This window comes from Daldinia decipiens, assembly GCF_022478715.1.
Source record: "Daldinia decipiens strain CBS 113046 unplaced genomic scaffold F4813scaffold_2, whole genome shotgun sequence".
Classification (NCBI taxonomy): Eukaryota; Fungi; Ascomycota; class Sordariomycetes; order Xylariales; family Hypoxylaceae; genus Daldinia; species Daldinia decipiens.
In genome coordinates, this window is record NW_026054545.1 from 1,767,996 (window position 1) to 1,795,616 (window position 27,621).

A 27,621-nucleotide genomic window follows, 5' to 3' on the forward strand; every position below is an offset into this window, starting at 1 on the left:
CTGGTAGGTTCCTGTTCGCGTGTTTCGTGATGGTGTTTCCGATTCCCTCTTTTTTTTCTCTCCTGAGAAACGAAGATCCGAAAGATTGTAGGTTCCAAGAGAATGTTGTCCTATTCTCCAGGAAATAAAGTTAGTTTCGAAAAAACTAAAAGTTGGTGGGTGGGTTGAAGAAACGAGTGTTCACCAAGTTGGTGAATGATTGAAGTTGTAAAGTGAAAGATTTGGGTGGTTGTGGTAAGGAGGTTAGAAGGTTGGAGATGAAAGAAAGGGAGAGAGAGGGGGGGAATTGAATACTGTAGTTGAGATGGACACTAGTAACCTAATAGTTGCGGTTTGCAGTTGCGGTAGTACTTACGTATGCAATGGATGGATGTATTATCGAAAAAGCTGAAAAGGTAAGGTAAGGTAAGGTAAGGTAAGGAGGTAGTCAGGTACCAAGTATTGTTGCCTCAACTGTTTTAACAAATGGCGATGCAGTGTGCAGAAAGGCAGAGGGGGGAGAAGGTGGTGCGGTTGGGGAGTACGGTGTGCGTGTGTTATGTGTGTGAAGAGATGAAGAAGGATGAAAAAAAAAAGAGAGAGAAAAGAAAAGTAGAGATGGATTACGTGCAAGATGAGAATTGGATCTAAATTGAAAAATCGGGGAGGGAAGAGACGGAGAGAGACTCAGCGTGGCACTGGCGTTCAAAGGTAAATTACTACATATATAACAAAAAGTAGCTGGGGGGGGGGGTTAAAAGTTAAGGTTGATAGCTCAACAAGTATTTAAGGGGATTTAAGGGTATATTTTTTAAGGTATTAATTATTATTTGTTACCTTTTGCGCAGATGACACACTAAAGCCAACACTTAAGCCAATACTTGATGCTAACGATATTTCTCTAACTACCTAACTTAAGTTACCATCTATTCCTACTTACCTAAAGGGAGGTTATGTGGTTATGTGGTTATGTGGTTATGTGGTTATGTGGTTATGTGATGTGGTTATGTACACCCGGGGCCAGTCACATCCTTCGGATTACATAGTCCGACATATCCGTTGGCCTCATCCGGGTTCTTCTGTGACTTCATTATGCCATCTAGATACCCCTTGCTGCGGCTGACTGACCGACTAACCACCTACCCGCCCGTAGTCGAACCGCCGCTAGCTTCGAACCGCAAGCCAACTTGCTATTATCATCCTTGTGACTATCCATCATCTTCAGAAACTTAATCTGTAGGCCCCTCCCCTCTCGAGAAAGGGGACGAATTTTGGACAATCTCCATCGGTCACCATCCCAGGTCACCGGGGAGCGGGGAGCGCAGGATACGAGTGACGCCTCTCGATAAGATGCGGGTATGTCACTCGAAGGCGGTGCTCAACCTCGCGCAGCTACACATTTGCTCAGCATCCCAAAGAATCCATCACAGACCATATTTTTACATTAGCCGTCAAACCCGAGATGATACAGTAGTTGTGGCGAGTATTGACCGAGTGTCATCCTAGGGAGACCTCTTGCGCTGATTTAGTTAGTTGAGGGTGTAGATCCCGGACGTGTCTAATATCATGCCGCTCCTCCGATTTTTAACCTCAACAAAGCCACCGTCAGGGGCAACAATAGCCTAGCAATCCCGCCAACGACCTGGTTTAGCCTCGTTAAGAATATCTGGAAAAGGTTGTTTGGCCGTATGGTGCTTAAGATGCATTCACGTAATCTCCTCTCGTATATCCCGACCTCTCTATCCACTGGATCGACATATTCCTGCGATCGCTAAACAGATGGGCCAGTAATCGAAAACACCGAGCTGCAGTTCAACGTGTTTGGGTGTCACATGATTGATTCATCCTTCCTCCTTGAACTTCTCCTTTCATCTCTCCATAAATGCCCATAGGCTACTCTACATAGGACCTATATCATAATACGAACACTTATAAATACCATATTCGTGGTTAATATGTATAGAGTAATAGCATAATATATTCTCTTGCAGATCGATCTAGTAGACCATTCTACTGATACTCTCTCCCTCAGCTAGGTAACCACAGTAGCACCGCGTCCAGATAGACTAGAAACTCATAATCAGTATTGCGATAGATGATTAAAAACGGTCTTCAGATGGGTTATCACGATATTATATTAACGCGGGACGCTGGGTCTACGAACTTATGCTATTATCATATGACTTATTTATAATAAAATCGCAAATATCGTGTGCGTGTGAAGTCGGTTTGCCTGGGCGTCAGCTTTGCATCAAACAGAAATCTTATAGATAGCGGGGTATGGAGGTGGACTGGCTAATTGACTTGGTTGGGAGCTCGCATAGGTTCCTTAATTATCTCGTGTACTTTCGTTCGTTAGAATAGTAGCGGTAGACCCCCGATGATGACGAGCCTCGATGTTGTAGATGTCGTAGATGTTGTATATTCCTAGCATACTCGTCCTGGAGTGGTATGTACCTGTAGAGGTGGTCATCATATGTCAGCAGGTATCACCAAAGCGATTTGAAATTAGGCCGTCGGAAATGCTAAAAGACCATATTCATTCGAGATCCTTTTGGTTCATGTGCCATCTAAAAGACCTAAAACCTCTGGTTCCCTTAACCCCTGTTTCCAGCCCAGACCGATGCCGAACAATTCAACTACAAGTGGCGATACTCTGTTGTTGAGGGCATCGTGACGCCGGAAATGACCCACGTAGATAAGACGTAAGGATAAGCGCCACTACCTACGATTCTTGTCCTTCTGGAATATCTTTTCGTACATTGATGTATACCTCCTTTAGTTACAGTAATTTGACTCCCTCTGGTAGCTATAATTGACTCTCATTATCAAGTTCCTCCTTCCATCCTGTTCGTCAACACTCGCCCCGTTTTCCTTACTGTCGATGTTTTTCGATATGTAGGTATGGCCCATCTTCTGACTGGGGTTTAGTTCCACCGATTTCAACGTGACTCTAGGGAGAATGTTAGCCGTGGATGGACTTGGTGGATTTAGCATGTACGAGTCATGGAGCCTGACAGTTAACAGCATCAAGAGGAAGCCTACCGGAAATTTCCCCGTAAAGTGATAAACACCTATTCAACAACCTGAGATATTGTCAATATTATACCTAGGCCGATAGTAAAAGTCTTGATACTACGTACGCTATCGCATGTCTATATCCGGCCGTCCCCTCTCCAGGCGAACACATATCGATAGTTTAATCCTCCTCACCTAGAGACCACCAGCTAGGATTGGCCCCAGCCAAGATAGCCTTACGAAAACACTGTCTTTCTCCTAAGCCTACCTCAAAATTCCATCGCGGCCATTATGAAGTTTGAAAGTTATGTATTGTATTATACAGTGGCAATACGGTGCGGCGTTTAGAGCGTCCTGGAGCTAGCGCACTGCAGCACGGGGGTAACAGTATACGCCAATGCTAAAAAGTTGAATACCTCTTTTATGATGCGACTGGGAAACGTACTTGGAAAGTTTCATCAAGATTTCAGACGGTATCCGAGGGAACTGTGATAAGCGGGATGATATTTACGCTAAGGGCAGGCGAGAACGTATTGTCTTTAGGCGTATGTCATGGCTGAGAGGTACCTAACCTACCTACGATAGCATGGATACCTCATATTTGACTGGGGTTATATCTTGAATCGCACACGAGACAGGGCATGCGTAAAACCAGGTTTAAGGCATATAAAAAGTTGCACCACCGGTATTGTTCTATAAGCATCAATTAATCATGAAAACTAACGCGACTATCTGTGAAGAACCAACACGTCTAGACAGTTACATACAATGCCCTCATGTTACAAGACAAATCAAAGTCATCTTCAGTCCTCTTGTATGCCGGCTCCGAAACCATGCTAACCGCGCCCGCCTGTGATATGTACTGTTGACTAAGAGAAAAGAGACCAGAAACACCGGGGAGAATACTCCTATCCATGCAATTGTGGGAATCTGACGCGGGTCTATCGTAATAGAATATTGTTACAGTGTTATGCGCATGTTGTATGTTGTACTCGGAAATGCGTAAGATATCTCGGATATCGGGAGCTGATGAGTTAAATGCTCGTAGTACCATTAGTCATCTCCATGGCCTCACCCTCATCGGCTGCCGCCTCATTATCAACGGGGCCACCACCATCCGAAAACTCAGAAGCACTCCCGCCATTCTTGGCCTGGTTCTCCATGGCGAACAAGCGAGCAGCTCTGCCCTCCTTTTTGCGAGGTTGGGGAGCTAGGCCACAGAAGTTAGTCGGCGATATTGACATTGTTGACATGTGACTACTGGGGAGTACTTACCTCGACCATTCTCCTGGACATAGAATCGTCGGAGTAGCGAGACAGCCTCGTCACGAAGATAGCCACCTTCGACTGGATAGCCAGGTTCCACATTGCCGCCGTCACCGTCATCCTCGTCTCTCAAGACAGGAGTAACTTTGCCTTGGTGGATACGGCTGGCGTCTTGAGGACCATATCCATTTTGATAGGGACGATCTGCTGGCTTCGGAACGGGCTTGGAGTTTTGGTGGATTTTGAAAACGCCTCCGGTCCCACCAAACTTATCATTAACAGCACCAAAATATACCTTCTTGATGCCTAGTTGGCGAAGAAGAGAGGCACACATGACGCAGGGCTCAACCGTAACGTAGAGAACACACTCGGATATGATGCTGCGACTAATCGCTGGAGCAGGATGGAGCTTCTGACCATAAGGATATATATGACTGTCTGTCGGATCTACATCCTCCCAGCTAGGATCATCCACAGCTGGGCTGGTGCCAACTTCTTCGGCATCTTCAGGCCCTTTCCGGGAAAGTAGGGCAGACAAGGCCATAAATTCAGCATGACGAGTCCCATTGCGGGTAACGTTTGTCGCATTCATTCCTTTAGCAATGACTTTCCCATTATGGACCAAGACACATCCTACTGGCGTCTCATTAGTATTTAGAGCTAGATTACCCTAATGATTTTATTAGCTAGTCTGTAGAGATAAGGGAAAGATCAGATGCTAAATGAAAGGGAACCTTTACCATAGCAAGTGCCTCTTGCATCAAGTTGAGATGATACGTCCGCTCAACTCGTTCCTCCTCTGTCTGGGGTTCGACTAGTCCAGGTAGATGAGGAGGTGGAGGTGGAGGTGGAGGAGATTTCGGAGCAGCGGCCTTATCGGTGGGAGGTAAGGCAACCATGATCGGAGCGACCGCTGCAGAAGCATGTCCCGGCTCAGGGGGCTGTCCACTACCGGAAATATCATCAAGGGTAAGACAGTTAATGCCGGAGGCGACCTCTTCGACTGGCGTATTCTGGGGAATATTATCTTCCATTGCAGACTTGTTAGGAGAAACAAAGGCTGTAGTGACGTGCTGGCTGCGGGTACCCGTTTTTTGGACTTGACCCCGGCCCTCCGCAAGGAGGGGGGGCTTTGAGGCAGGCGGCTGAGATTGGGAGACGGTGGACGATAGATTGTGAGGGGCAGTATCCTCTCTTCTATTGTCGACAAGGGGACTAGAAGGTGGAAGGCCACGAGTTTGGCCGCCTATTTTAGCTCCGAGTGGCTTTTGACTATCGGGTTGATGATAGTTGACTTTAGTGTCACCTTGATTCGCAACGGGAGTAACACCGGCTTGTCCAAGAGGCGACGCATGATTTTGGCTAGATGTAGGTTTGTTGGCGACGATGCTGCTGCTGTTTGACTGGGTAGTGGTAGGAGCATTAAGAGCATTAGAAGCATTAGAGGCATTAGGACCAACAGATTTTGGGCCAGAACCTTTGTGGGCGCCTCGCTTTTGGCCACGTTTCTTAGACTGCGCCATAGTATCGTCTTGGGATGAAGAGTCCAGACCTTGTTCGAGATCTATGAAGGAAGAGTTTTGGTGTAGTTGGGAGGTCTGGAGGGGAGAAGAAGGTGGACATAAATAGGAGTTTGGCCTTTTTTGCTCGGTTGAAAAGTTTGAGTTTACTGAGTCTGAGCGTGTTGCGTGCGTTGAAGATTGTTGCTGCGTTGTCCGGCCTGAGTCAGGTGTCGAGTTGAAGGGAAAGAAGCGGGCGAAGAGTTGGATGAAAGACGCAAACAGCGCCTGCCAGAGGCTCGCGGCGTAACCTAAGATCTTGTGTCCCGCCATTGTTTCCTCCTTCCCGTACTTTCCCTATAATACTTTTTATTCTCTAGGTGAACTTAAATCGATAAAAAAGCTCCAAAAAATACCGCCAATTACTACAACTTCCTACCCAAATAGAATTTAATGTTCGTGATGCTGTCACCACTAGCCGAATGCCGAATGAGATAATCAGCTAATCATGAGACGAAGCAATGCCGACCGCCAATGAATGGTAAGGCAAGACCTGCATAAGCCTCCTTGTCCCGTGTAAGTCAATTAGGGAGGTAACGACTTTTTTTTTTTTTTTTTTTTTTGGTGAGCTCACCTAGTGAGTTGTTGAGAGCGAGCGATGTTAGTACCTACAATGGATTTAGGGTCCTAAACGAACGTGCACTTATGAAACCGCTATATCGCTATATCGCTATATCTCTTCCCTACCAGGCCATGTCCATGTCGTTAGAGGGTAGGGCGAGGTAGCACATCCGTGAGAAAACCATGAGCTATGATGCAGACGAGTAATCATGACTGAGCTGAGGTTAATGAGTGAAAAAAGCTATTTTATATATTACGACAAGGCAAAGATGTCGCAGCGGCGCGGCTGAGAATTTTCTGCCGCTTGAGATAAATAAAGTAGCTAATTGCCTAACTCGCTCTAGTTCGTTACTTACTGAGGACTACATAGATAGGTACATAGGTAGGATCTAAGCCTTACTATAGAAGGTAAGGTGTGGTAACTTTAGCCCGAGCGGGAACGTCCCGCTATACATAGTACATGTACTACCTAAGTTGGTGGGGATTAGGTAATCTATAGGTACCTAGATACAAAACTACTTCCTATGTGAGCTCTCATAACGAAATATTATTTCCGGGGTATTAACGGGAAATCATGAAATAGCAACCTTCACATGGCCTAGCAACACAATCCATATCACAAGATCATTAAGAGCTGACACTATTCACAAAAGGCGGTTAAGTGCCGTATTAGTCTATGTAAGTAGGCGCTGAATACACCACCTCCCATAGATCATCAGCTGGTCTGACCTTCAACCACCTTCTTTCCCTTAACTACCTAACCTAACCTAACGTGTATGGAGCCAGAAGCCCACTCCGAATCCACCACTATTTGTTTCTAACCTGGGGTATCATATTTTAAAAGAATTTCCTGACGGGCGCGATCGGGCGCTAATCCTAACGGTATGTAGTAGAGATGATTTATATCGCGAGAGATACCATCATTAGACAAGACTTGTCATGCGATGCATGCGGTGGTCTAGGGCCTTAGTCTTCTTAAATGAGTGCAAGGAGAAGTTGCTTTCGAGGTCGCCGCGCATCCTGGAGATGCCCTCTGATAGTTGAGCATATCTTGATCTGACGGTGTTCGTACCAACGGCGAGTCGTCTCGGGAAAGGAAGAACTTGTGTGGCCAGATCCAGCATGCCCATACTATGTTGCCTCCACATAGTGTAAGCGACAGCAACGGATAAAGACCCCACGAATATCCCAGTGGTTTGAAGTTCTCCGGCTTTGTTGCTAAGAAGTGTCCACTGATGAAGCAGCCTCAAGGGCGCATATGCAAATACTAGTAGGCATGCTGCCACTGCATTCGCAATTGTCTTGGTCCAATTCTGCATATCCGACCTGGTTTGTGACTGTGACGTGTTTAGTGATGCTGAGAGGAGCTGCCTCCTTTCTACATGGTTCTTTTTGCCATCGCCCGGAGAGAGCAATGTCCTGCTCGCCTTAGACAAGGAGGCGGATAGAACAGCAGCATCAGAGGTGCCATAATTCTCAGCAACACCCAAGGCTGCGTTATTCTGGGAAGCCGGGTTAGAAATGCTGAACGAATGACGTGTAGGCGCATCCCGGGCGTTTAGTCCTGCGACAGAAGACCACGAAGACGGTATATTTTGAGACACCGAAAGTACAGTGACTGCATCAGCTGTATGACGAGCGAGAGGAATAGATATCGGTTCTCCGGTATTGATAGTAGTCGTGTTCTGCAAATATCTTAGCCCCGGGCCACGATTGAATACATAGTAGGAACGACTTACGTTTTGAGGAAGTTTGCCGGGCTCGCAACGTGACTGGCTTGTCGAAGACAATTCTGCTATGGCCTCGGGCTCTGCTGAGCTTATACATGTGGTACACCACGTACCACTACTACTCGTCAGTATAGCAACCGAGTCTCGTTGACTGTGCCATTCTGCAAGTTTCTGACTAGCTTTTCTTGGACCGGTGGAAGGTGAAGATGATCCAAGTTGGGATTCGTGTAGTCGAGAGGATGGTACGCCTACTCCAGTTGGCGATGGTGAGGTCCACGGTTGCAGCCGTGGTTCACCTGTCCTTACTGGTGCTAACGGGCTTGGTAGACCTGGTGAAACTGGAACGCGCGACCTGGGTACTTGGCTAATCTGCTCGCTGTCACCCCGTGCTACAACAAGGGATTGGATCAGAGCGTCGAATATTCCCTCGTGGTATGATGATGTATCTGGGCCAGTTGGCAATGATCCTTGTTCTCGTGAGACGAGTGATGCTTGGTGATCTGCATTTACAGATACATCTAGTTGAGTATCCCGATCCCGGTCTTGGTCTTGGTCTTGGTCTGTAATATTCTTCCGCCTGTGGAAGTCAAATAGTTGTTGACTGTCTAGGTGTCTCGAGTTCTCAGACTGTGACAATGCTGCAACTTCCTTACTTAGGCTTGGGTCATCATCTAGGTAAACTGAAGAGCCTGGTGAGTATAGGTTGAAATCGGCGTAATTATTGCCAGCCTCGCCACCTGGGTTTAGATAAGGTGGTAGTACTGCCTGGGGATCTTCTGTTAGGCCAACTGCAGTGTTCTCGAGGTCTGCCATTTGAGCCGGAGTAATTGGTTGAGATGGCGACGAGTATGAGTTGGATGATGTTGGTGTGAGGTGGCCCGCGGGGTCAAAGAAGAAGTCGTAGTCATATGGAATGGTCTCGAATGGCTCCTCGTCGTAAAGAACGAATTGATCCCAGTCCATAGTAGGATCAACTAGCGACTCCGACATGACGGAGTCAAAAGATGAACTAGATAAGTGTGAAATGTCGAATGATTGCATATATAGATGTTGCCCTAAAGATTCTGATGTTGTCTGCGGTGGAGGTGCCGATGCTGGGACGGACGGTGCAGCGGCCTTCTTCGTCTTCTTGGCTGTCCTAGCTGCAGAAGAACCGGACGACCGCTTGTGACTCGGGTCACAACGTACCTTCTTTCTCCGGCAAGAATCGCAAGCCTTGATGATACGCATTAGGTGGGCGTGGTCACGCTGCTCTTTTGTTTTGCAGCCACGGGAAGCCGAATTGGTGACGTCCTGTCCATCCTTGGTTAAAATCTTCATACCAGGAAGATGAGAGAAATCATTGGATAAAGCCGTCTTCTTGTGAGACTGCTTTTGGGTCCTGTGTTCGCTAGACGAAGAAATATTGCTAGCTTGAGTCCATTGACTCTCGGACATAACAGGAGATGTGAAGTTGGAGATGTAGCCGGAATCAACCAATGCTATACTAGGCGATTCAGTGGCAGAGCCAAGGGCAGGGTAAACCATGAAGAATTTGAAAAGTTCGCCGGTCGCCATGCTGTGCTCGAAGAATTCCATAGAAACGGTAGCACGCTTATCAAGGATGGAGGCATCCCCGGGGACATAAGCGTCGATCATCTCGTCCAACTGCTTGGACCCCATGGCAGGGAAGAACTGCAAAGGGGCACCAATGGCAGGCTGATGGACAGAGAAACCCATAAGGGATGTGGAAGAATTGATACCGGGCGTGTACGACATGTTGTTGGCTACGTGATTAGCGATGCCGAGGGAATGAATACGATGCAGGTTGGTCAGATTGGCGACTTGACGATTTGGTGGCTTCGAGCAAACGTGAGTTTACAGGTAAGCACCAAGTTCCGTCGTAAAAGGTGATGAGTAACGCCAACTCTGATGTGGATTGGCTAATATAGCTACAATTCGGGTATAATGATAATAATGATATAGTATAAGAGCGAAGGAGGCTAACAGAGGGGAGACAAGTTAACCGCCAACGTTTGATAGTATGGATAGGTAGTATGGATAGGTAGTATGGTGGTGGGAGTGGAAACCTGCTTTTTGATTCTAGGCACCTAGGTCGACGATGTCTAGCTCAAAGACTCAGGGGTAAAGAGTGTAAGTCTTCGAAGATTTCGAAGTAAAAGGTTGACAATGGTCAAATGGTATGTTTTGAGACCTAGGTGGAGTCTACTACTATAGTCTATAGTCAGGTGTGAAGAGATGGGAAAAGAAAAGAAGAAGAAATTTCGAATCTCGGGAGGGAGAGTCACAGGATGATATTTCACTTCTGACAGTCCCCAAAGCTTTCGTTATACAATACAATTAGTGCGTGCAAAGCCTCAATTCATCACCAGCAAAGAATGGCGGAGCAAGGTTTTGAGACCCACCACGGCGAAGAGGTAGATCGACCGCTTAACCAATCACCATGGTTTTTTAGTGGGTACGAGCCTTCCAACTCTCAAGTACTCCGTTCTGTAATCTGTTAGTGTTTAGCTGGAGCAGTTACACCAAATACTAACAATGTCAGATGCCCGTCCCATCTCAGCCGGGGAAGGATGCGTGGGAGCCTGAGGCATCCATCGGCAAGACCAAACAGGTGGGTTGACTCTTGACTCATTCAAGAATTGGCCAATTACCAATTATCTGACCCCTCCTAAATTAAGACCAGCTCTTCTTCATTTTAGAGGTACATATTTCAATGCGAGTTCTTTAGCGTCGTATATGCCACTAATATGCTATTACATACACAGTTAGGTACACAGTAATCCGTATTGTACAATTAACAATTATTACAATTACAACCTCGGCACTCTTGAAACTCGATTGACCTATTTTCGGTGTTTTTCCTTTTCGTTGTGTTTAACCTAGTATCTTCTTTTTCCAGAGCCTTGTTTGAACATTTTGAGAATTCGTGTTCAAATTAAAGCTTAAGTGGCTTCCCTGTCAATAACCCCACCAGATCTTCTCGCAGATCTGGGTAAGTCAAGTAAAAGTAGTGGAGGCCGGGAGGCTAACGTTGCACGGAATATGTACCAAAATACATACCTGCCTTATACATAGACCCGCCTAATTATCCCCGAGAATACTTGCATATGATTAACCTAGGTAGGTACGTAACTATAGTATGACTCGATTCGATCGAAGCGAGACTCCGATACGCATAATAAACAACCAATACTACCTACCTATATATCTATGCTCGAAGGCGTATATGGATCCATGTACGAAATCGAGGTACGTGAGTGACTGAAAAAGTAAGTAATAGTTTACTGCCTTACAAGACCTGGTATGCGCACCCCTACCGAAAACTGTCAGTGTATTCTGTTAGTGTATTATTGTAACCTAGCTTGTCTGCTTGTGTATATAGATCATATGTATCCATGCAGGCCCTAGGACGTCAACTCATAAATATTTCCTAAGATCGAGTATCCAAGATGCCCACCATTTAACACCAGATACTCATAAGCCGTGAGTGTATCCATACCGACACCTAAGAAATGAAAAGGGTATCAATGCCAAACATGCAAAATAGTATTGTTCGCCCATACTCCGTAAGAAGTAACAGTGAACTATAAGGAAATAATTTCCTGTAATGATATAATGCAAATCATCCTCCACAACTTGTAGTAGTAACGACTGGTTATGCTGTCATCAAGGTATTGAAACGATGACGTATAAAACCTTCGTCGCTAGGAAACTGACCACTACGATGCTGGCGGCGATGATCTCGACGGATGGGCTACAACCTGTCAGAATTGCTACTAGTAGCTTAAGATGTTTATTTACTAACCTCGTTGAAACCCCGAGACCGAGCCCGGTCCTTTAATGACCATGTCGTTACGAACCCAATCAAGACTAATATTAGAGACCACCAACTAAATGCGTTCGTGTTAATTGCGCGAGATTGTAATGGATCTGGATCTGACTCGGTAAAATGACTACTTTCTCGAATAATAGTGGTCAATAAGGGTACGATGGTTGAGAGGAGATGGCTAATAGGTAACTTGGCAAAGGACAGTAAGCGTATGGGGCACTGGCGGGGTGATTTGCAGCTCGTGTAGTATTTCCGAGCAGGGCGGATGGGTTTTCGCGGGGAATCGCCGTAGTCAGTGAGGGGAATGGAGGAATTACTACTGATTTCCCACTTAGCATTATGGTAATACGGGTGTTCGTGCGGGTTCCCGGCACCGAGACGCGATCCGTATCCGTTGTTCGAGGCCCCCCCACCAAGCCATGGCTGGTTTCCTTCCGGTTGAAAGGTCCAAGAATAACCAGCTTCAGACTCGCTATATTGGGTCAGGGCTACCGCCGACCCTGCGACTGATTCATCTCTCGTGGAACCGTAATACCATCTCTGGCAAGAAGAACCTAAGCAGCTTTCCTTGGTACATCGGAATGGGGATAAAGGGGACTCCAAGTCATTAGGAGCTCGAGCTCTAGCACGGCAACGCGTGCACACGAGCCAGAAGCGTGGATTGACATCGTGAAAGGGATGATGTTTTGTTCGAAAATGGTTAGACAGCTCGCGAAACGGTCCTGTCCAGTGACAGGTTTCCGAGGAAGTCTCCGACGCAGTATCTATCGAACCCCTATACTCGCATTGCCAGCGATTTGGATATGTCTCCATCTGGCTGCCAATCTCGAGAAATTCGAGCTGTATATGCCCATCCGGTGATTGCGTACCCATATCCTTACCTGGGTGGTATGTTTGTCCCGGGGCTTGGAGCATCGCGCTGTCTAGATGCACCGAGTCGGCATCGAATCCGCTCACAATTTGCTGTACGTCTGAGCGGACAGCCTCGCGATCTCCAATCGAGGATTGCAGGTCAATCGGGTCGTTCAATATGATGTCTTGCTCTGATGACGCCGTCGCAGCCCCGCCAGCACCAAACGTATTCCAAGTTCGTTCTATCGGAGTGAGCGACATAAACTCGTTTCGGCTATGCGGCCTGCCATGACCAGAGACTAGGGTTTTTTGATAACCTTCTTCTAGACGACAGAAATCATGGCAATCGCACTACAGGTGTTTGTTAGTACAGTTGCAATGCTGTGATGTCGTTGATGACTTTACCGTTGTTTTCTTAGCCCGATGGTACGGGCAAGCAAGCCTCAGCTTCCGTTTGAGTGCAGTATTCAACCTAGTACGTGAATCTAGCGGTCCTCTCCTTCTACCTCGCTGACGTCTAGATCGATCTGTATCCTGCGTTGTTACATCTTGGGTGGAAGGCGTGCCAGGCTCGTCTGTTGGCGAATGAATAGTACTACTGATAGACGGAGCTGCTTGGGGAGGTAGCAAGTTCTGCTGCGAGGCAACATGGGTTTGCAGGCGTAAACGTTCAAGCGTCTGCCGAATATCATTATAGATCCTCTGGTTCTCGGGTGTTGGTTCGACAATAATTCTAGAAACATGGCGCGATTCATAGCCCCTGGGCGTTTGATTAGGCGAAGCCATAGTCTAGTTGGCACAAAGTGCTTGTCGAATGCCTATCGAGTGCCCAGTTACGGAGTAGCAGACAGCCTTGTAATGGGTGGTGAGGCCTGCCAGTACATTTACTTGGTAAGGTAGAAATAAAGCCGTGCAGGGCAGCAGGGGCTTAATGTTATGATAAAACAAACAAGGAGATAAAATTCAACGTGATAAAAGTCCAGATAGGTGGTAGTAGACTAGTAGGCCGGCTGTGTATAGTGATGGTTGGGATGGCAGACATGAGATAGAGCGGGACATAATATTTGAGGGACTGACCCGAGGGGGTACTCAAGGACATACATACCTAGGTACCTGGGCATACTAAGTACACCTGCTGTAACAATGTACCTATATGTGTAGCAATGAATGCACATATTGCACATACTGCACATACTGCGCCTAGTTGAGGCTGACGAGGAGGCAGATTTTTTACAACCCCCTCCACATCGGAGCGCAGCGCCCATATGAGCTCTCTATGCTGGTGCACTTACCGATCATTGGATTTCGCTTAGCTGAGGAGGTAATGCGTCATCTCTCAACCATGAATACTTCTTCACGGGATCCCAGCTATATACCATACCCATCCAATGCTATTTGGCCATAGGTACCTAGGAATGTAGTAGGGAGACGGATCCATCTTGGACATTAAATATCTCTTCTTCGCCAAACTTTCGGTGAAGCAAAATCAATAATTGTCGTTCTGGCGCTGACCACAGCGTTTCTTAGATGTGTGAAGCAAGAGATTCGATTCGAGCGGGGAAATGGAAGTTTTTTTTCTTTTGCTTCTTTTTTCCCTCTATGAATCCCAGCTACAGACGCAAGTAAGACCCCACCTACGTAGGTGCTATGCGCTTCTTTTACAGCAGTGTAGGCTAGAGCACTAAAGTGGTAAGGGTCGGCTTGACACGTAGCATGCCGTCTAAGCATATGCGCTTAAGGTCGAGCCAACGCGTTGCTTTATGATGTTCGTCGTGGCTTTCTACAAGTTGCCCTGTCAGTCAACACAGCCAACACAATTATACGGGCAAATTAGCAAAAATTGCTACCATCAACTGCCATTGCGACTTGGCCTCGGGATATACAAATTCCCAATTTACTTTTAGCCCTGCTGTAAGTATTGCACACAACATAAACCGGCGTAATCCTAGCTTGCATTTGTTGGTCGTAAACTATTTCTCCCTTCTCCCAGAGCCGCCCCGGATTAGAGAATTCGCAAAAGGGTTACATTCGCACACCCTACGGTGGGCGTGCAAATTCAAATAGATCATGGGCTTCCCTGCTCCATGGTCCTCCGTTCGCTCTGGCAAATACGGGCATCATTGCAACGGAAGCTTCGCGTCGGATTTTTGATGTAGTATTCTGTTCGTCGTGTTCATGCCTCTTGGTATCTGGAGGTTTTCCCAACGCCGCTTCTAACGGCAATGGACATTGGGGAACATGGCCGGCAGCATCCGACGGCTTGGCAGCCTTCTTCCCTCGGGTGGCGGGGTTGACCACCATCTTAGCAGCAGGTAGCCGCGTCGCCGCAGTGTCGTCAGATAAAGCCTGCACGTCTGAGTTCCCGCTGACTCGGGCTGACGTGGGTCTGGTTTGCTTCCGCGGAAGACATGAAATCGCTTCGACATCAACTGCACCTATGTTGCGGTCTTCGACAAACTCGGGGGGGGCACGGTTGCTTACCGCCCTTGTTTCATTGTCTAGAGGAGGCTGCGCCGTCGAGTGGTTCGCGGAAAAGCCACTAGCGAGACTTGCCTTACCATACTCACCACCCTCTCTCCGTTGAGGCCCGCTATCAATTTCTTCGTCGAAAAAAAAACCGATAACCTCTTTGCTACGTACGTTCCTGCGGCCTAATTGAGCAAGGCGAGGGGCAGGAACGTCGTCGGGCAAACCCAAGTCATCTCCGTCAGTCATAATCTGCTTCTCGGTATCCTTTTTTTCTGCTGTTGAATGGGAGTCTACGTTATCCTTGGTCCGAAGCTTTTTCTTCCTAGATGAGCCGCTTCTGTTTCTTGAAAGCTTAGTTGCTTCGGCTTGAACACCATGCTCATGCTTGAAGCTAGATGACTCGTCATTCGTTTGATCGTAATAAGCACACGTTCCCATATCCTTAAAAAGTTCACTCTGAATTTCAGAATCCGAAATAGCTGGATCATCTTCACTGTGTTTTGCACTCTGTATTTTCCGCCGATCCTTCTTTATTCTGGTACCTTGTTTGTATGCCGACTTAGGATTTACTTGCGACGGATTGCATAAGGGAGCATTCTGTGTCATTCGTCGGGTATGATCGAGCTCTTTAACACCGGTGTCTATACTTATATCATCGTCGAACATACCATCATTTGAATACCCTTTCGTGATATCGCTTGGTGGAGCAGGTGGGTATTGGCAATCGATTTGGTTCTTAGATGCTCTTTTTGATGAACTGTCACTATTCAGCTTCTCTGATACCATTACTAGGCCCCGTTTCTTCCTAGGCTTGATACGCAATTCTGTCCTTGACTCGCTTATAGGCTGTCTCTGGGCCAACCCTAAGCATTCATTATTACTGTCATCCGCTTCCGCTTTATTCCTAGGCTTCGGCTCTGTGGTGAGATTCTGGCTCCGAACTGATTCTTTTGGTCCTAATACAGAGGGTGGGCCTTTAGTTCCTCTATCGATTAAATCTACCGCTGGCGCTATATTGCCAAGGGCACTATCTCCATAGTGTCGCTTATTGCTTTCGTGGCTTTTCAAACCCAAGTTCGCCGATATTGGTTGCAACGTGTCGATTTCTATGGGCTGTCCTCCAGTCCGATCCCTTCGCCTTGGTCCTGACTGTCTTTTGTTAAAAGGTGGGTCGCATTGATCGTTAATGTTAGGTTTATCGCCTAAGAAAAGCGGCAGGGGCTGCGGCTTAACAGAATCCCGCGTTGAAACAAACTGGTGCTCTTGATACACTTTCCTTGATAGCGCAAGTCCAGAAGTATTGGCTTGTGCTTCTTCTTGTATTCTTGTAGGTGCATCATGTATAAGTATAGGCTCAGCACCTGAATCACCGGCATGGGCGCTGGGAATAGCTGATGACAAAGGCCGGTCGTCAGCGGAGACGGATGTCACCTTCGGTGGCCTGCTCCGTAATAGTGGACTGCTTGCTGGCGTACCAGATAGTGTCAATGAAGCGCCAAATAAGCTTTGTGCATAACCGCTCTTGCTTGGAGGAGATACTTCTCGCTTCCTTCGCTTCGCAGGGCGTGCATCGTTTTCTTGTACGGAAGCAGCTAGTTTCTGTCTTTCTTCGTATGGCGATTCAGTTGGCACGAGAGCACGCCCGTGGTGGCCAGTAGGCGTACCGATCAAATTATGGAGAGGCTTATGTCGCAGCTGGAAGTGAGGGGCAGCAACATTCGGTGTAGCGGCCTCAACTATGGGAGGTCGTCGTGCAAGAGCAGCAGATTGACGCTCAGCCCTTTCTCGAGCTCTCTTGTCTATGAGCTCGGAGATATCTTGATCACGACTCCCCGTACATTCAGCGACCTGAACAATGGTGCCTCCTCTTTCAAGTTCAACTTCTTCCCCTTCGTCGAAATCATAATCTTCGTGCCAGTGTGTATCCCCTACAAAGTTGCCACGCTCGTCGTATACCATGATACGTTTGTTGAATGTGTGATATTTCAACCTCCCATCTTGCCAGCGCTTTTGCTTTCTGCGAAGGTCGCGCGTAAATAGGCAGACATATTCAAGGACTGGAGCGGTGCTACCGGGTGTCTGCTGGTGATTTGAAGATGCAGAGCTATGCATAACTTGCATAGCTGTAGCCATGGTTATCGATGAATACGTGTTGACATTGATCCAGTCTGCAGATATATATAGCTTGCAGGCGCCTGAAAATGAAAGACAACCCAAGTATTCAATGTAGTCACTTAATGCTGTTACTAAGCTCAAAAAGTTGGTGTGGAGAGGTTAGAACGGGGATTAAAACGCGCTTTCGCTATCAACGTGTCTTAAGCGTGTTTTTCAGCCTATTTAAATCATTTAAGAAGTCGCGTCCCACACAACCTGCTACAGCACGCTAGCACGTGCTGCTGAGCAGTACATTTACCGGCTTAAAATGTGCAGCAAGTACATCTGAGTCATGTTTTTGATGTAATATAGGGCTGCATACACAGGTACAATAGAAATATTTATACCAGTGCCCTCCAAGTATTTAGAAGTAAGACTGAGGATGTCGGTGTAGGTATTATGTATCCAGAAGCTTTATAATTCTTCAGCAGCACACAACCTAAACCAAAAAGTCGTCCCCAGTTTGTCCTGACTTGTTTTATGTAGAGACTAACAAGCAACCTGGAATCATTGTTGTATTTTTAGATTTCTAATCATTGCAGGTGGCCACAAGTATACCTACCTACATGTACATATGTATGTACAGTGACGTCTTGCTGCTTATCGTTATCGCAACCCTGTTTATTTGGAACGGTGAGGCGTTCGTGTTAGCAGCTAGGTTAGCTAGCTGCACTGCCCACCGATAACCTATTCGTGGTTCGTTTCGAGAAAATTAGGAGAAGATGGGGGAATTGATGAGGACAAGGCCATCCTGGAGGCAATCCTACCTAATCATCCTCCACTAAAGTTCCATGTACATACTACCAAGGACCAGCTCCTACTTTTATGTATAGCCGAAAAGCTTCTCATAATACTTACAAAGTACCTAGCCTTAATAAATTGGGTTGAAGGGTACTTTCATAATAGCCTTCATGTTTCTCTTCTCAATCGTAACTTCCTAGTCTATCTTATACCATGCTCTTTAACCTTCGTCAATTCGTCAATTGGAAGTTACAGACAGAAGTGACTTGTGTAAAGTTCCGGCAGCTTGGTAAAGCGGTAAAGCGGCAGCCGTTCCTCTCACTATACATTACCTTATTACCTAAATGCATGTCTAAACGCATGTACATATAATTATTTCTACGCCTCTTCTCTCAGCCCCTTGTTTCTGCCTGCATTTCCGCCCCTGCTTCCATCTTCCGACACGAAAGAACAACGCTGCTAGACCTACTTATTTCATTTACTTCACTTCACACGACAGCCTCTGTTTTTTAACTGTTGTCGTTTCTTACTCACTCCTCACCCTTTTGTCGGCGAATGTCTTCACTTCGTCCCTTCGTCCTTTCCAGATACAGACTTAAGCGTGCAGGACCCTTCGTCATGCAATATTTCAAAGCTACGAACCCCGCGTGCTAATTAATTGTTCATAATCCCCCCCACAACAAGTTTCCCTTCAAGGATAAGCAGTTAGATACAGAATTGATAACGTGGCGAGCTCAACAAACAAGCCACCATGCAATCTATGCAGAGGCAGTTCGGGAAATTACTCCACAAGAGCCCTGGAGATAATGCCCGAGTCGCTGTTTTATTAAACGACTATGAGGATGCCGACAGAGTTCTTGCTAAGGTATAATAAGCTACAAGATAATTGTCATTCCCAGTCAGCCACAATCTGACCTCCCACATACTAATAGTTTATGTTTCCAGATCATTGACCACACCAAATCATGGCACGAATCCTGGGTCAGCTTAGCCATGGCGCAACTAGGCATAGTCACCGAGTACGACGGCCTCTGGGATCCAATAGTTGGTGCTACCGATGGTCATGGAACAACAGCTGTGCCGACTCCGGATCTCCAGCTCGAACGTACCCTAAGGTTGAAGCAGGCTTATACTGAGCTTAAGGCAGAAGTACTGGAGGAAGTAGGTCTCATTGAATCAACAATAATTAAGCCCGCTACCGACGCCCGCGACTGCATTGCTCCTTTAAGGAAGACCATTAAGAAGCGGGAAAACAAAAGGTTAGATTACGAAAAGTGTCAAGACAAGGTCAACAAATTGCAGAGGAAGGTCTCTCGAACTCCCAAGGAAGATGCTGCTCTAGCCAAGGCCGAAGCCGAAGTTGCGCGAACAGCTGAGGTACAGATTTTAATATGATGCGAAATAAGATAGTTAATAAAAGCTAACGAGCCTCATAGGAATTCGAGATTGCGGACTCACATCTAAGAGAAACATTACCGCCTCTCGTGGCCGCGACTTTCAGTATAATACCGCCGCTCATAGCAGGAGTAGTTGTAATTCAGAATAGACTGCTCGGCCTGTACTATACCACGCTCCACAACTACTGTCAAGACTATGACTTTCCATCGCCACCACCGCCCATGGAAAGTGTCATATCCATGTGGTCGGCTGCTTATGAGCCCGTCAAACGCGAAGTCGAATCCATAACGTGCATCGCGACGGGTAAGGCCGTCCGACAGCCTATGAAACTTCCAGACGATCCAAGCAACATCAACAATGATAATAACGATCGCAAAACATCCACTTCGTCCGCGACTTCCTCTACCGCGGAGAACGGCTTTCACCGTTCGCCATCTGGACTCATCGGCTCCAGTAACTCCGCACCACCCCCAGCTGGCCCACGGCCAAAACGAATCCCTTCGTCAGCCTCGATAGCGTCATCCCAAGGAAGTAACACATTACAGCCAAAGCCGAAGCCGTCGTTTACTATCGGCAACCATCTCACGCCTACAGACTTTACCACAGCATCTCGACTCGGCCAGGGACTAACACCAGCGATATCACCTGGTTCCACTCAACCACGAGCAGATTATTTCGCACGCCCTTCCCCGACGCCCACGAATGCATCCAGGACGTCGTTCAACGCAGCCGCTAGCGCAGCCGCCATCGCCGTCAAGAAGAAACCTCCCCCGCCCCCACCGCCGAAGAAGATAGGCGCAACCCGGCTAGAGGAGTTCGTAATCGCCCAGTATGATTTCGTTGGGCAGAGCGCAGGCGACCTGTCCTTCCACGAAGGCGACAGGATAAAAATCGTCAAGAAGACGGGCACGGATCAGGACTGGTGGACAGGCGAACTAGACGGCGTTCGAGGCAGCTTCCCGGCAAATTACTGTAAGGCAGCTTAGCAGATAACGCGTCTAGAGCAGATCCCAGCCATGTTAGGTCAGGTAGGTAGGTAATTAGAAATCCGGAATAAAACACAGGTATCCGGAACATGCGGTGTTATATATATTTAATAAGTATTGCTTCGTTTCAATAATAGTGGTCGAAAGGGGAAGTTCCTTCTATTTGCTCTTTCAGTCATGTCTAGATAAACGAATCAGACTGGGCGGATGAGTGGGCGGATGAGTAGGTGGATGAGTAGATGGATGGATAATGGAATAGGAAAATATTCACGTTCCCTTTATAATGGGATATGCATTAAGTACCTTGGGTATTTATAAAGGGAAAAAAGCAAAAAGCAAAAATTGGGGCTCAAGTCAATACAATACCTAGCACTTCTTTTAGTCTTCACTGCGAATAATGACGTGAGGTCGGAATATGATATGATGAAGTATTGATGCTTCAAAAAAAAATATGTGCATTCGGTCTGCTTGGTTTTAGGTATTTACGTCCGTCAACCTAGCCTAACCTAGCCTAGCACTCAACCCAGAGTCAGTCACTCAGTCACACCTACTCCTCCCCATCAAATAGATAAATATCTTCATTTTCCATGTCCGAAACCCAGCAAAAGCACAAACCAGCCCATTTCCAATATCAAACAAATAACAACACGAACGGATTGCCCACGCGGGAGCTGCCTCTTAGCGAGTAGAGCAAGAATGAAAGTAAGTCTACAATAGAGGCCGGGGCAAATCAAACCAAATGGATTAAAAAACGATAGCGGATGTTAGACTGCCGCGCGATTAACAACCTATTTGCCATTTCCCTACGCCTGTTGAATCCATGCATGCAAGTGTAGTAACAGCTGTTGCTGTATCATCCAGTCTTTGTTGAGGATATCGGGTATCATAAACGAGACAAATGAAACATCGCGGCTCGAGGCGCCGTTACGTGTGCTTGGGCCAGAGGTCGTGATGGCAGTCAAACAGGTGAAAATGCCGTGATAAATAGATCCAGACCGCGCAATGCAACTCCTAAACTCGGAACTGAAAGAATGGTATCGTTGATACTCAAGCAGGAGACCTCCCATCCCCCATTCTTAGGTGCGGTAAACCTAGATTCGGGCTGTTGGAACGGCCTCTGCGGCCAGGAATCTGCTCAAAGCACCGATGATCCAGCGGCAGAGGAAACGACGATACGGCAGATTAATCACAACATCCCATCCCGATAAATCTAGTAACAGCGACGTATGCTGTTTATCATACGCAAAGGCGGCCGGGGGGGCTTAGAATGTGCTAGGTCCTAGCTCAACGGTGGGTGATGTCGTACCCTCTCGTCGTTTGCGTTCCTCTTCGGCTCTTATAGCCCGTGCGATCTCTTCTACTTGGATATCTGCAGCGCCTCGTGCTCCTAAATAACCATCTTGAGCATTTTCGAGTTCCATAGGTGTCACAGGTCCAGGAGATCCCAAAGGGGCCAGTCTTGGCTTGCCCGGCCCGGGCATGGTTGTAAACCCGATCGTCCTCAACGAACTTAGCGCTGCCGCGTTGACATTTCCACCGTTAAGAGCCAGCGTTGCTTGAGCAATCATATCGCGTTGGTACTGCTGCAATCTACGTTTCGCGTCGGACTCATTCCGAGAATGACCCAACGCAGAAGAGTCTCTGGTAGTAGATACAAGTGATTCCGACTTGGATCCCATCGGAGGCGACGGGGTCGACGTCGGTGGGCGGGTCTGTCGGCTTCGCTTTTCTTCTTTCCTCTTCACATAGTTGGAAGGATAATACTTGCCCATTGGTAGAGGGCTGTCCTGTGTGCCAGTCGGCATGTAGCTAGCAACGGGAGTGTTAGACCTGGAATTGAAACTAGGTTCTGGCATGCTTGAGGCATTTGGTGGCGCAAGCTTCGTGGATCGTTCTGACATAGTTATGGGGGCCGTAGTAGAAGGGATAGCTCCCGTCGATGCTTTAGCGGAAGTGGTTTTCTCAGGGCCAGGGAAGTCGTACTGGCTCGCACGTTCGATAGATTTCATACGGGCCTGGGAAGCATCAAGCTGAAACGGGTGAGGACGATAAATACGGGCTTGTTCTTCATGTAAGGGAAAATAACCACTATTACCAGGCGAAGATTATTAGCAACGGTTGTTAAACTGCTAGCGCATCCATATCTGACTCAAGAAACTTACCCAGGAAGATCGCCGCGAGCTGAAAGAGGTGCAGGTGGAGTGTAAACAGGAGCACTATTAACCTTCTTTACAGTGGGCAACTCGATTGCAATCGGTTTGGCTCGAGCAGGCGTTGATCTAGGAGCGTCGAAAAGGACCGGATCTTTTTTCCCTGAATCAGTTAGGAGATTTATTTAACAACGGTCCAAGTATGACGCAGTTTAACAAAAGCAAGCGTGGAACCAAAGACTCAAAGACAAGTGGAAGAGGGACTGCGGGACCCAAAAAGCACCTAGCTAACCTAAGAGGCTAAAGAAAAAGGGTACCTAAGGTATCCTTGAAAATGCACCCCCGCCTTAGGGGTTGATAGTGGAGAGGAGTTGGAGGAGTATTGGAGGAGTATTGGAGCATTGTAGGGGCGTTAGTGGCTTGCTGAGCCATCCAACCACCGTCTGCCGCCCGCAGTCACACGTTGAAAAACGGCAATCTTCACCGCAGGCCGCAGGCCGCAGACCGGCATTCCGGATTAGAAAACAAAGCAAACACAACCCGTGTATATCTACATAGTATAGTAGACGACCCATTTTCTTGGGAAAAGATCATCGCTCGCCAACAAGAATTATGAATATATAAACATACCGCCAATAGGTCTAAGATTCGGAGAAGATTCGGGTTGTTTGTGCGATGGATTATCCATCGACAGTTTTGGCGAAGGTCTCGTAGAGAAGATAATATCGTCTTGCCGGATATCGGGTGATGAGAGAGGTGACGCTTCGGATGAACTTGACATGTTTCTCGAAGGTGGAGGCGGTCGTCTTTTCATAGAAGACAGGTATGAAGATGGCTTGAATGAACGGCTGAAGCCTGCCATGTTATCGTCAGTACCTCTAAGCCGCAGCTCACTAATATGCCCTTGCAGCTAAACCCCAAATAAACGTAGAGATCGGGAAACCTAATGGACCACAGGACTCTCAGTCAGTACGGCTTTTCGGAAGTCGGTTGGTGTGTTTAGGACTAGACGTCGCACGGTCCTTGGTCCTTAGCCAGTCACTAGCAAGTAGATATGAGATAGGTAAGCCGAAGAGTATGTTGGATTTGTTGAGACTGGAGCCTGCCGTTCGAATAACCTTATATGTCGAATGGACCGGTGGAGGCTCTCACTTGTCGTTTATACCAATGGTGCTCCTCAGGGATTTATCCTCTTCCTCTCATATGACGACGTGCTTCACGTTTTGAAATAATGCAAAAGTCGTGCTACCCAACAAGCGACGGTTCGATTCGGTGCGGCGCTTGATCAAATACCAAGCAAACATGACAATGCAATAGATCGAAGAAGTATGGGGTTTTGTCAAGTGTCTTACCTTGGCAAGAAACGTCGGTGGGTTTATGTCCAACGTGAGGGTTGATACCTCGCACTTCTATAGGTAAACTATAGGTAAATTGGAGTACGATCTGTTATCAAATCGTGATTTAGTTTCGAAAGAAGATCGCCGTCCCGGCCCGTGGCGGGCTGAATAGTGCGTAGTGCGTAGTGCGTAGTATGTAGTATGTAGTATGGTGCGCAATGAGTAGGTGTGTCTAAAGTACCCGGCGTCTCCACTCGCAATTTGACCATGGATTCATGGATTAATTGACAGGTGAAATAGGTAGATGGAGGGACGGATAGATGAATAGATGGATGGATATGTGAAGAGACCCGCTTCCCCCCGCTCGTTATGTCTAACTGTCTACCTTTGACCCGAGGGGGAGACGGTTGCCCTTGGCATATGATGTAAATATTCTTGGTCGCTCGAAATTATTGTTGTTCAAAAGAGAACAGGTGTTTAAGCATTGGTGGAGATGCTAAGTAAACGTGATAGTGAGTGTGAGCGAGTGTGTGTGGTAAAGTACACCCAAACACACACCTTTCAAACGGAAACCCCAACCCCCCTGATGAGATTGTTGGAAGTACTTTATATCGTATACTTAAAGCCGATCGCGATAGATGTTCGGCAAGTCGGAATTAACTAACATTTCTTCTGATAAGATGACGACTCTAATCTCTTAGTCCGCCGTACAGCCATCCGAAGGAATAAGCTCTAGTACTGCAGTAATATCTGCAATACCTTTAAAGATGATTGCTACCAAACACGGTAATGTGGCGTTAGGTACGGGAACTCTTCAAGGAATAGAGCACTTAGGATTCAAAAAGGCATTGATAATGGATGGTTGTAATTGGTAAGAAGTTGCATGTAGGCATCAAATCAAACAGAAAAAGGTAAGCACGTCGATACGCACATATATGTGTACCTATATATACATTATCGCACTTGCCTAGATACCTAAGGTCTGCGAGAATTTATAAAGGTATTTTCCGTCTTAAAACCCGAATGAGAAGATATCTTAGTTAGATAATACAATATTTAGTATGTAGTTAGGCACTAATATTGCGCATGTAAAGCTTAGAATTATTTCGTACGTGTAGGGATCCTTCGACCTGTTACATGTAAGTACCTACCTAACATCATACTAGACTTGTATAGGGGCAGGTAGACTCTACTCCACCTCATAAAGAAGGAAACTTGGAAGTACATACAGTAGGTACCTCGAAACTGACAGTTTTGTACCGGGGTAGAGTTGTAGTGTATGTGATAGGTACCCTTTGCTCATTGGGTAGCCCTATCAAAGTGTCATTTCCGCTCACTGCAACATTTGGCGCAAAAGGGAAAAGAAAAAAAAAACTAGTAAGATTTACAGCATTGTCTACGATCGGCTACTCTCTCCTCACGATTCCTCGATACGATTTTACCAACATGTCAACAATATGCCGACAGGTTGGGCTAGCATTAATGTATCCTTATACGTAATGGGTAATTCTTGACGATCATCCAACCTCTAGATGAGGGCCGCATCGTACGAGCCCTGCCAACCATTAACGCATCCCACCCACATCAATCATACCTTGATCTCGGCCTGTAGCAGTGTAGGTACCCTCCAAACTACCTACCTAACCCTCTAGACTAACCTCTCTAGCTCGCCCTCACACGCTCGGCCGATTGCATCTTCCGATTATTCTATACCGGCCGGGGAGGCTTCATATCGGTCAGCATGTAAGATGTCGAGGAGCAAAACCCGCCCAAGTCTCCTCCATCTTCACCATGTCTTCTTTACTACCCCATCGATTTTATGCCATAGCCCGCCTGCGACAAAACATGACCGGTCCCCGAACTCGCAGTTTGCCGCAAACCCCGGTGACTTGGAAAGTAGGGTGTTCTAACGGTCTAGGTGTGTTGCTACCCAGCGTACAGTGATCAACATTTCCGTATTGCACATCAAGTTGCCTCCGTTCTCATACCTAAGCAGCGTTAGGTACCCAAATACTCACAGCTTCTAAACACTAGGAACTCTAGCGTAGGCACAGTCCCACAAGACCTTAGCCTATGATACACGCCTTGTGCATAATACGCGAGAGTATTCTACTAGGTTAGGACATTATGTCCCTATTTATTAAGGGAAATTTATAGTTCCGAAAGGTGGAATGCGATCACAATATGAGTAACTAGAATATCCAAAAATAGCGCTTGCGAATTTTACCGCTGACGCCTCTGTCTTAGATTATCGCCACGAGTTAAATTCTAGACGGGTACCCAACAGCTTAAACCAGGTCCCCTTATGAGATCATCCAGCGTCTGCGTTGGGTCTGAGATTTACAGCTGTGCACAATTCAATATGTGGCCATGACGAGCCCATTAAAAGTGTACGTGTGTGCGGCGGCTTCTTGCAACCTCCTATCAAGGAGGAGAGTCAAAGAACACATTATTCTAACGGTCTAGTAACATCTCGCAACACTTCGCAACTTTTTTTTTTTACGAAGCTGAAAATGACGCGCCTAAGCCTGTCAGCGACAGGCACCAGACGATGTCGGAAAGAGGTAAGTCCCCGCCGATCTACTAGTAGATCGATGCTTAGGGGGGGAAAGCATGGTTCCCATCGTTGCCCGGGGTCTATGTACATAGACTACGTTGAGCGACTAACCTTGCTCTGTCTGGGTCTTCTCCGCGTCGACTCTCCTCTCACACGTGTAGGGTACGTACTATACGCCGTCATTATCAATCTCAAACTCTAGCCTCGCATTCAACGCTCCCTCGGCTCTTTGCTCCGAATGGTCGAAATTATGTGTTCTCTCAGTTCATAATGGCCATTACGTATCTGCATAATTCCTCATCGCACGTCTATGTGACGAAGATCTTCGACTAATAAGGTGCACAACGTCCGTCCCTTGTCCCGAATTTTTTACATAGTAGGTAGCAGGATATTTAAATGCGCCAAGTGCGGTTCTAAAGGGGTCCCAACTTTGACTCGGGGGTTATCAATATTGACAGGGGGATCCGGTAAAAAGTTTTTGAAGGATCAGCGATAGCGTCCTAATAAGCAGAACATCATTAATATCAGTGTTGAATATATTCTAATTGTAATTGTTATAAAGTAGGGGGTTTGGCAAAGACAGGGGAAAGACCCCGTTTCCCCCTGACGTTGAACAAACGAGAGGGAGAGACAGAGTTCTATAGCAGAGTTGATAGGATATGACGTAGGTGGTGGTCCCTTGGCGCATATCTCGGGATTCTCAAGTAGCATTTATCCACTTGACATCCTACCAAAAATCGCAAAACAGGCACACGTAAAACCAACGTGACGATATTAAGGCCTAAGGAAACAACAGATAGTTCATCAAGTTTTCTTGTGATCCATAGCGGCATGTGAAAGGGGCTTTAACCTTTCCACTGCCAGCCAGTAAAACATATGTGTGGTAAGAGATCCGTATAGGCTACGATAAGAGGTAAAATATTGATTAATACATTGCATTGCATATACGCAGTCGCTTTGGAAAGCCACTCATCTAACTGCATATCTTTTCTTCTTCTTCTTCGAAATAAGCACACATATAGCCGCAGCTCG

General features: G+C 46.9%; 6 protein-coding genes across 6 annotated transcripts; 1 reads left to right on the forward strand and 5 right to left on the reverse strand.

Moving 5' to 3' along the window:
* Positions 1 to 3,685: 3,685 nt before the first annotated feature.
* Positions 3,686 to 6,670, reverse strand: F4813DRAFT_344787 (cytidine deaminase-like protein). The gene is made up of 3 exons (XM_049241691.1): positions 5,004 to 6,670; positions 4,273 to 4,933; positions 3,686 to 4,207 (listed from the first exon to the last, which is right to left on the reverse strand). Exons 1-3 carry the CDS (start codon positions 6,093 to 6,095, stop codon positions 4,032 to 4,034), a joined length of 1,929 nt encoding a protein of 642 aa, XP_049104461.1. The 5' UTR covers positions 6,096 to 6,670; the 3' UTR covers positions 3,686 to 4,031.
* An 87-nt stretch (positions 6,671 to 6,757) lies between these two features.
* F4813DRAFT_344789 (uncharacterized protein) lies at positions 6,758 to 10,463 on the reverse strand. Its single transcript, XM_049241692.1, has 2 exons — positions 8,123 to 10,463; positions 6,758 to 8,068 (listed from the first exon to the last, which is right to left on the reverse strand). Exons 1-2 carry the CDS (start codon positions 9,869 to 9,871, stop codon positions 7,307 to 7,309), a joined length of 2,511 nt encoding a protein of 836 aa, XP_049104462.1. The 5' UTR covers positions 9,872 to 10,463; the 3' UTR covers positions 6,758 to 7,306.
* Positions 10,464 to 11,233: 770 nt separating this feature from the next.
* F4813DRAFT_111236 (uncharacterized protein) lies at positions 11,234 to 13,689 on the reverse strand. The gene is made up of 4 exons (XM_049238506.1): positions 13,203 to 13,689; positions 11,922 to 13,148; positions 11,574 to 11,870; positions 11,234 to 11,520 (listed from the first exon to the last, which is right to left on the reverse strand). Exons 1-3 carry the CDS (start codon positions 13,581 to 13,583, stop codon positions 11,772 to 11,774), a joined length of 1,707 nt encoding a protein of 568 aa, XP_049104463.1. The 5' UTR covers positions 13,584 to 13,689; the 3' UTR covers positions 11,234 to 11,520; positions 11,574 to 11,771.
* A 990-nt stretch (positions 13,690 to 14,679) lies between these two features.
* Positions 14,680 to 17,580, reverse strand: F4813DRAFT_111227 (uncharacterized protein). Its single transcript, XM_049238505.1, has one exon. It carries the CDS (start codon positions 17,397 to 17,399, stop codon positions 14,835 to 14,837), a length of 2,565 nt encoding a protein of 854 aa, XP_049104464.1. The 5' UTR covers positions 17,400 to 17,580; the 3' UTR covers positions 14,680 to 14,834.
* A 633-nt stretch (positions 17,581 to 18,213) lies between these two features.
* On the forward strand, positions 18,214 to 20,973 carry F4813DRAFT_344800 (uncharacterized protein). Its single transcript, XM_049241693.1, has 3 exons — positions 18,214 to 19,026; positions 19,107 to 19,538; positions 19,598 to 20,973. Exons 1-3 carry the CDS (start codon positions 18,913 to 18,915, stop codon positions 20,543 to 20,545), a joined length of 1,494 nt encoding a protein of 497 aa, XP_049104465.1. The 5' UTR covers positions 18,214 to 18,912; the 3' UTR covers positions 20,546 to 20,973.
* A 736-nt stretch (positions 20,974 to 21,709) lies between these two features.
* On the reverse strand, positions 21,710 to 23,836 carry F4813DRAFT_111383 (uncharacterized protein). Its single transcript, XM_049238507.1, has 3 exons — positions 23,326 to 23,836; positions 22,708 to 22,858; positions 21,710 to 22,633 (listed from the first exon to the last, which is right to left on the reverse strand). Exons 1-3 carry the CDS (start codon positions 23,555 to 23,557, stop codon positions 21,808 to 21,810), a joined length of 1,209 nt encoding a protein of 402 aa, XP_049104466.1. The 5' UTR covers positions 23,558 to 23,836; the 3' UTR covers positions 21,710 to 21,807.
* Between the last annotated feature and the right edge of the window lie 3,785 nt (positions 23,837 to 27,621).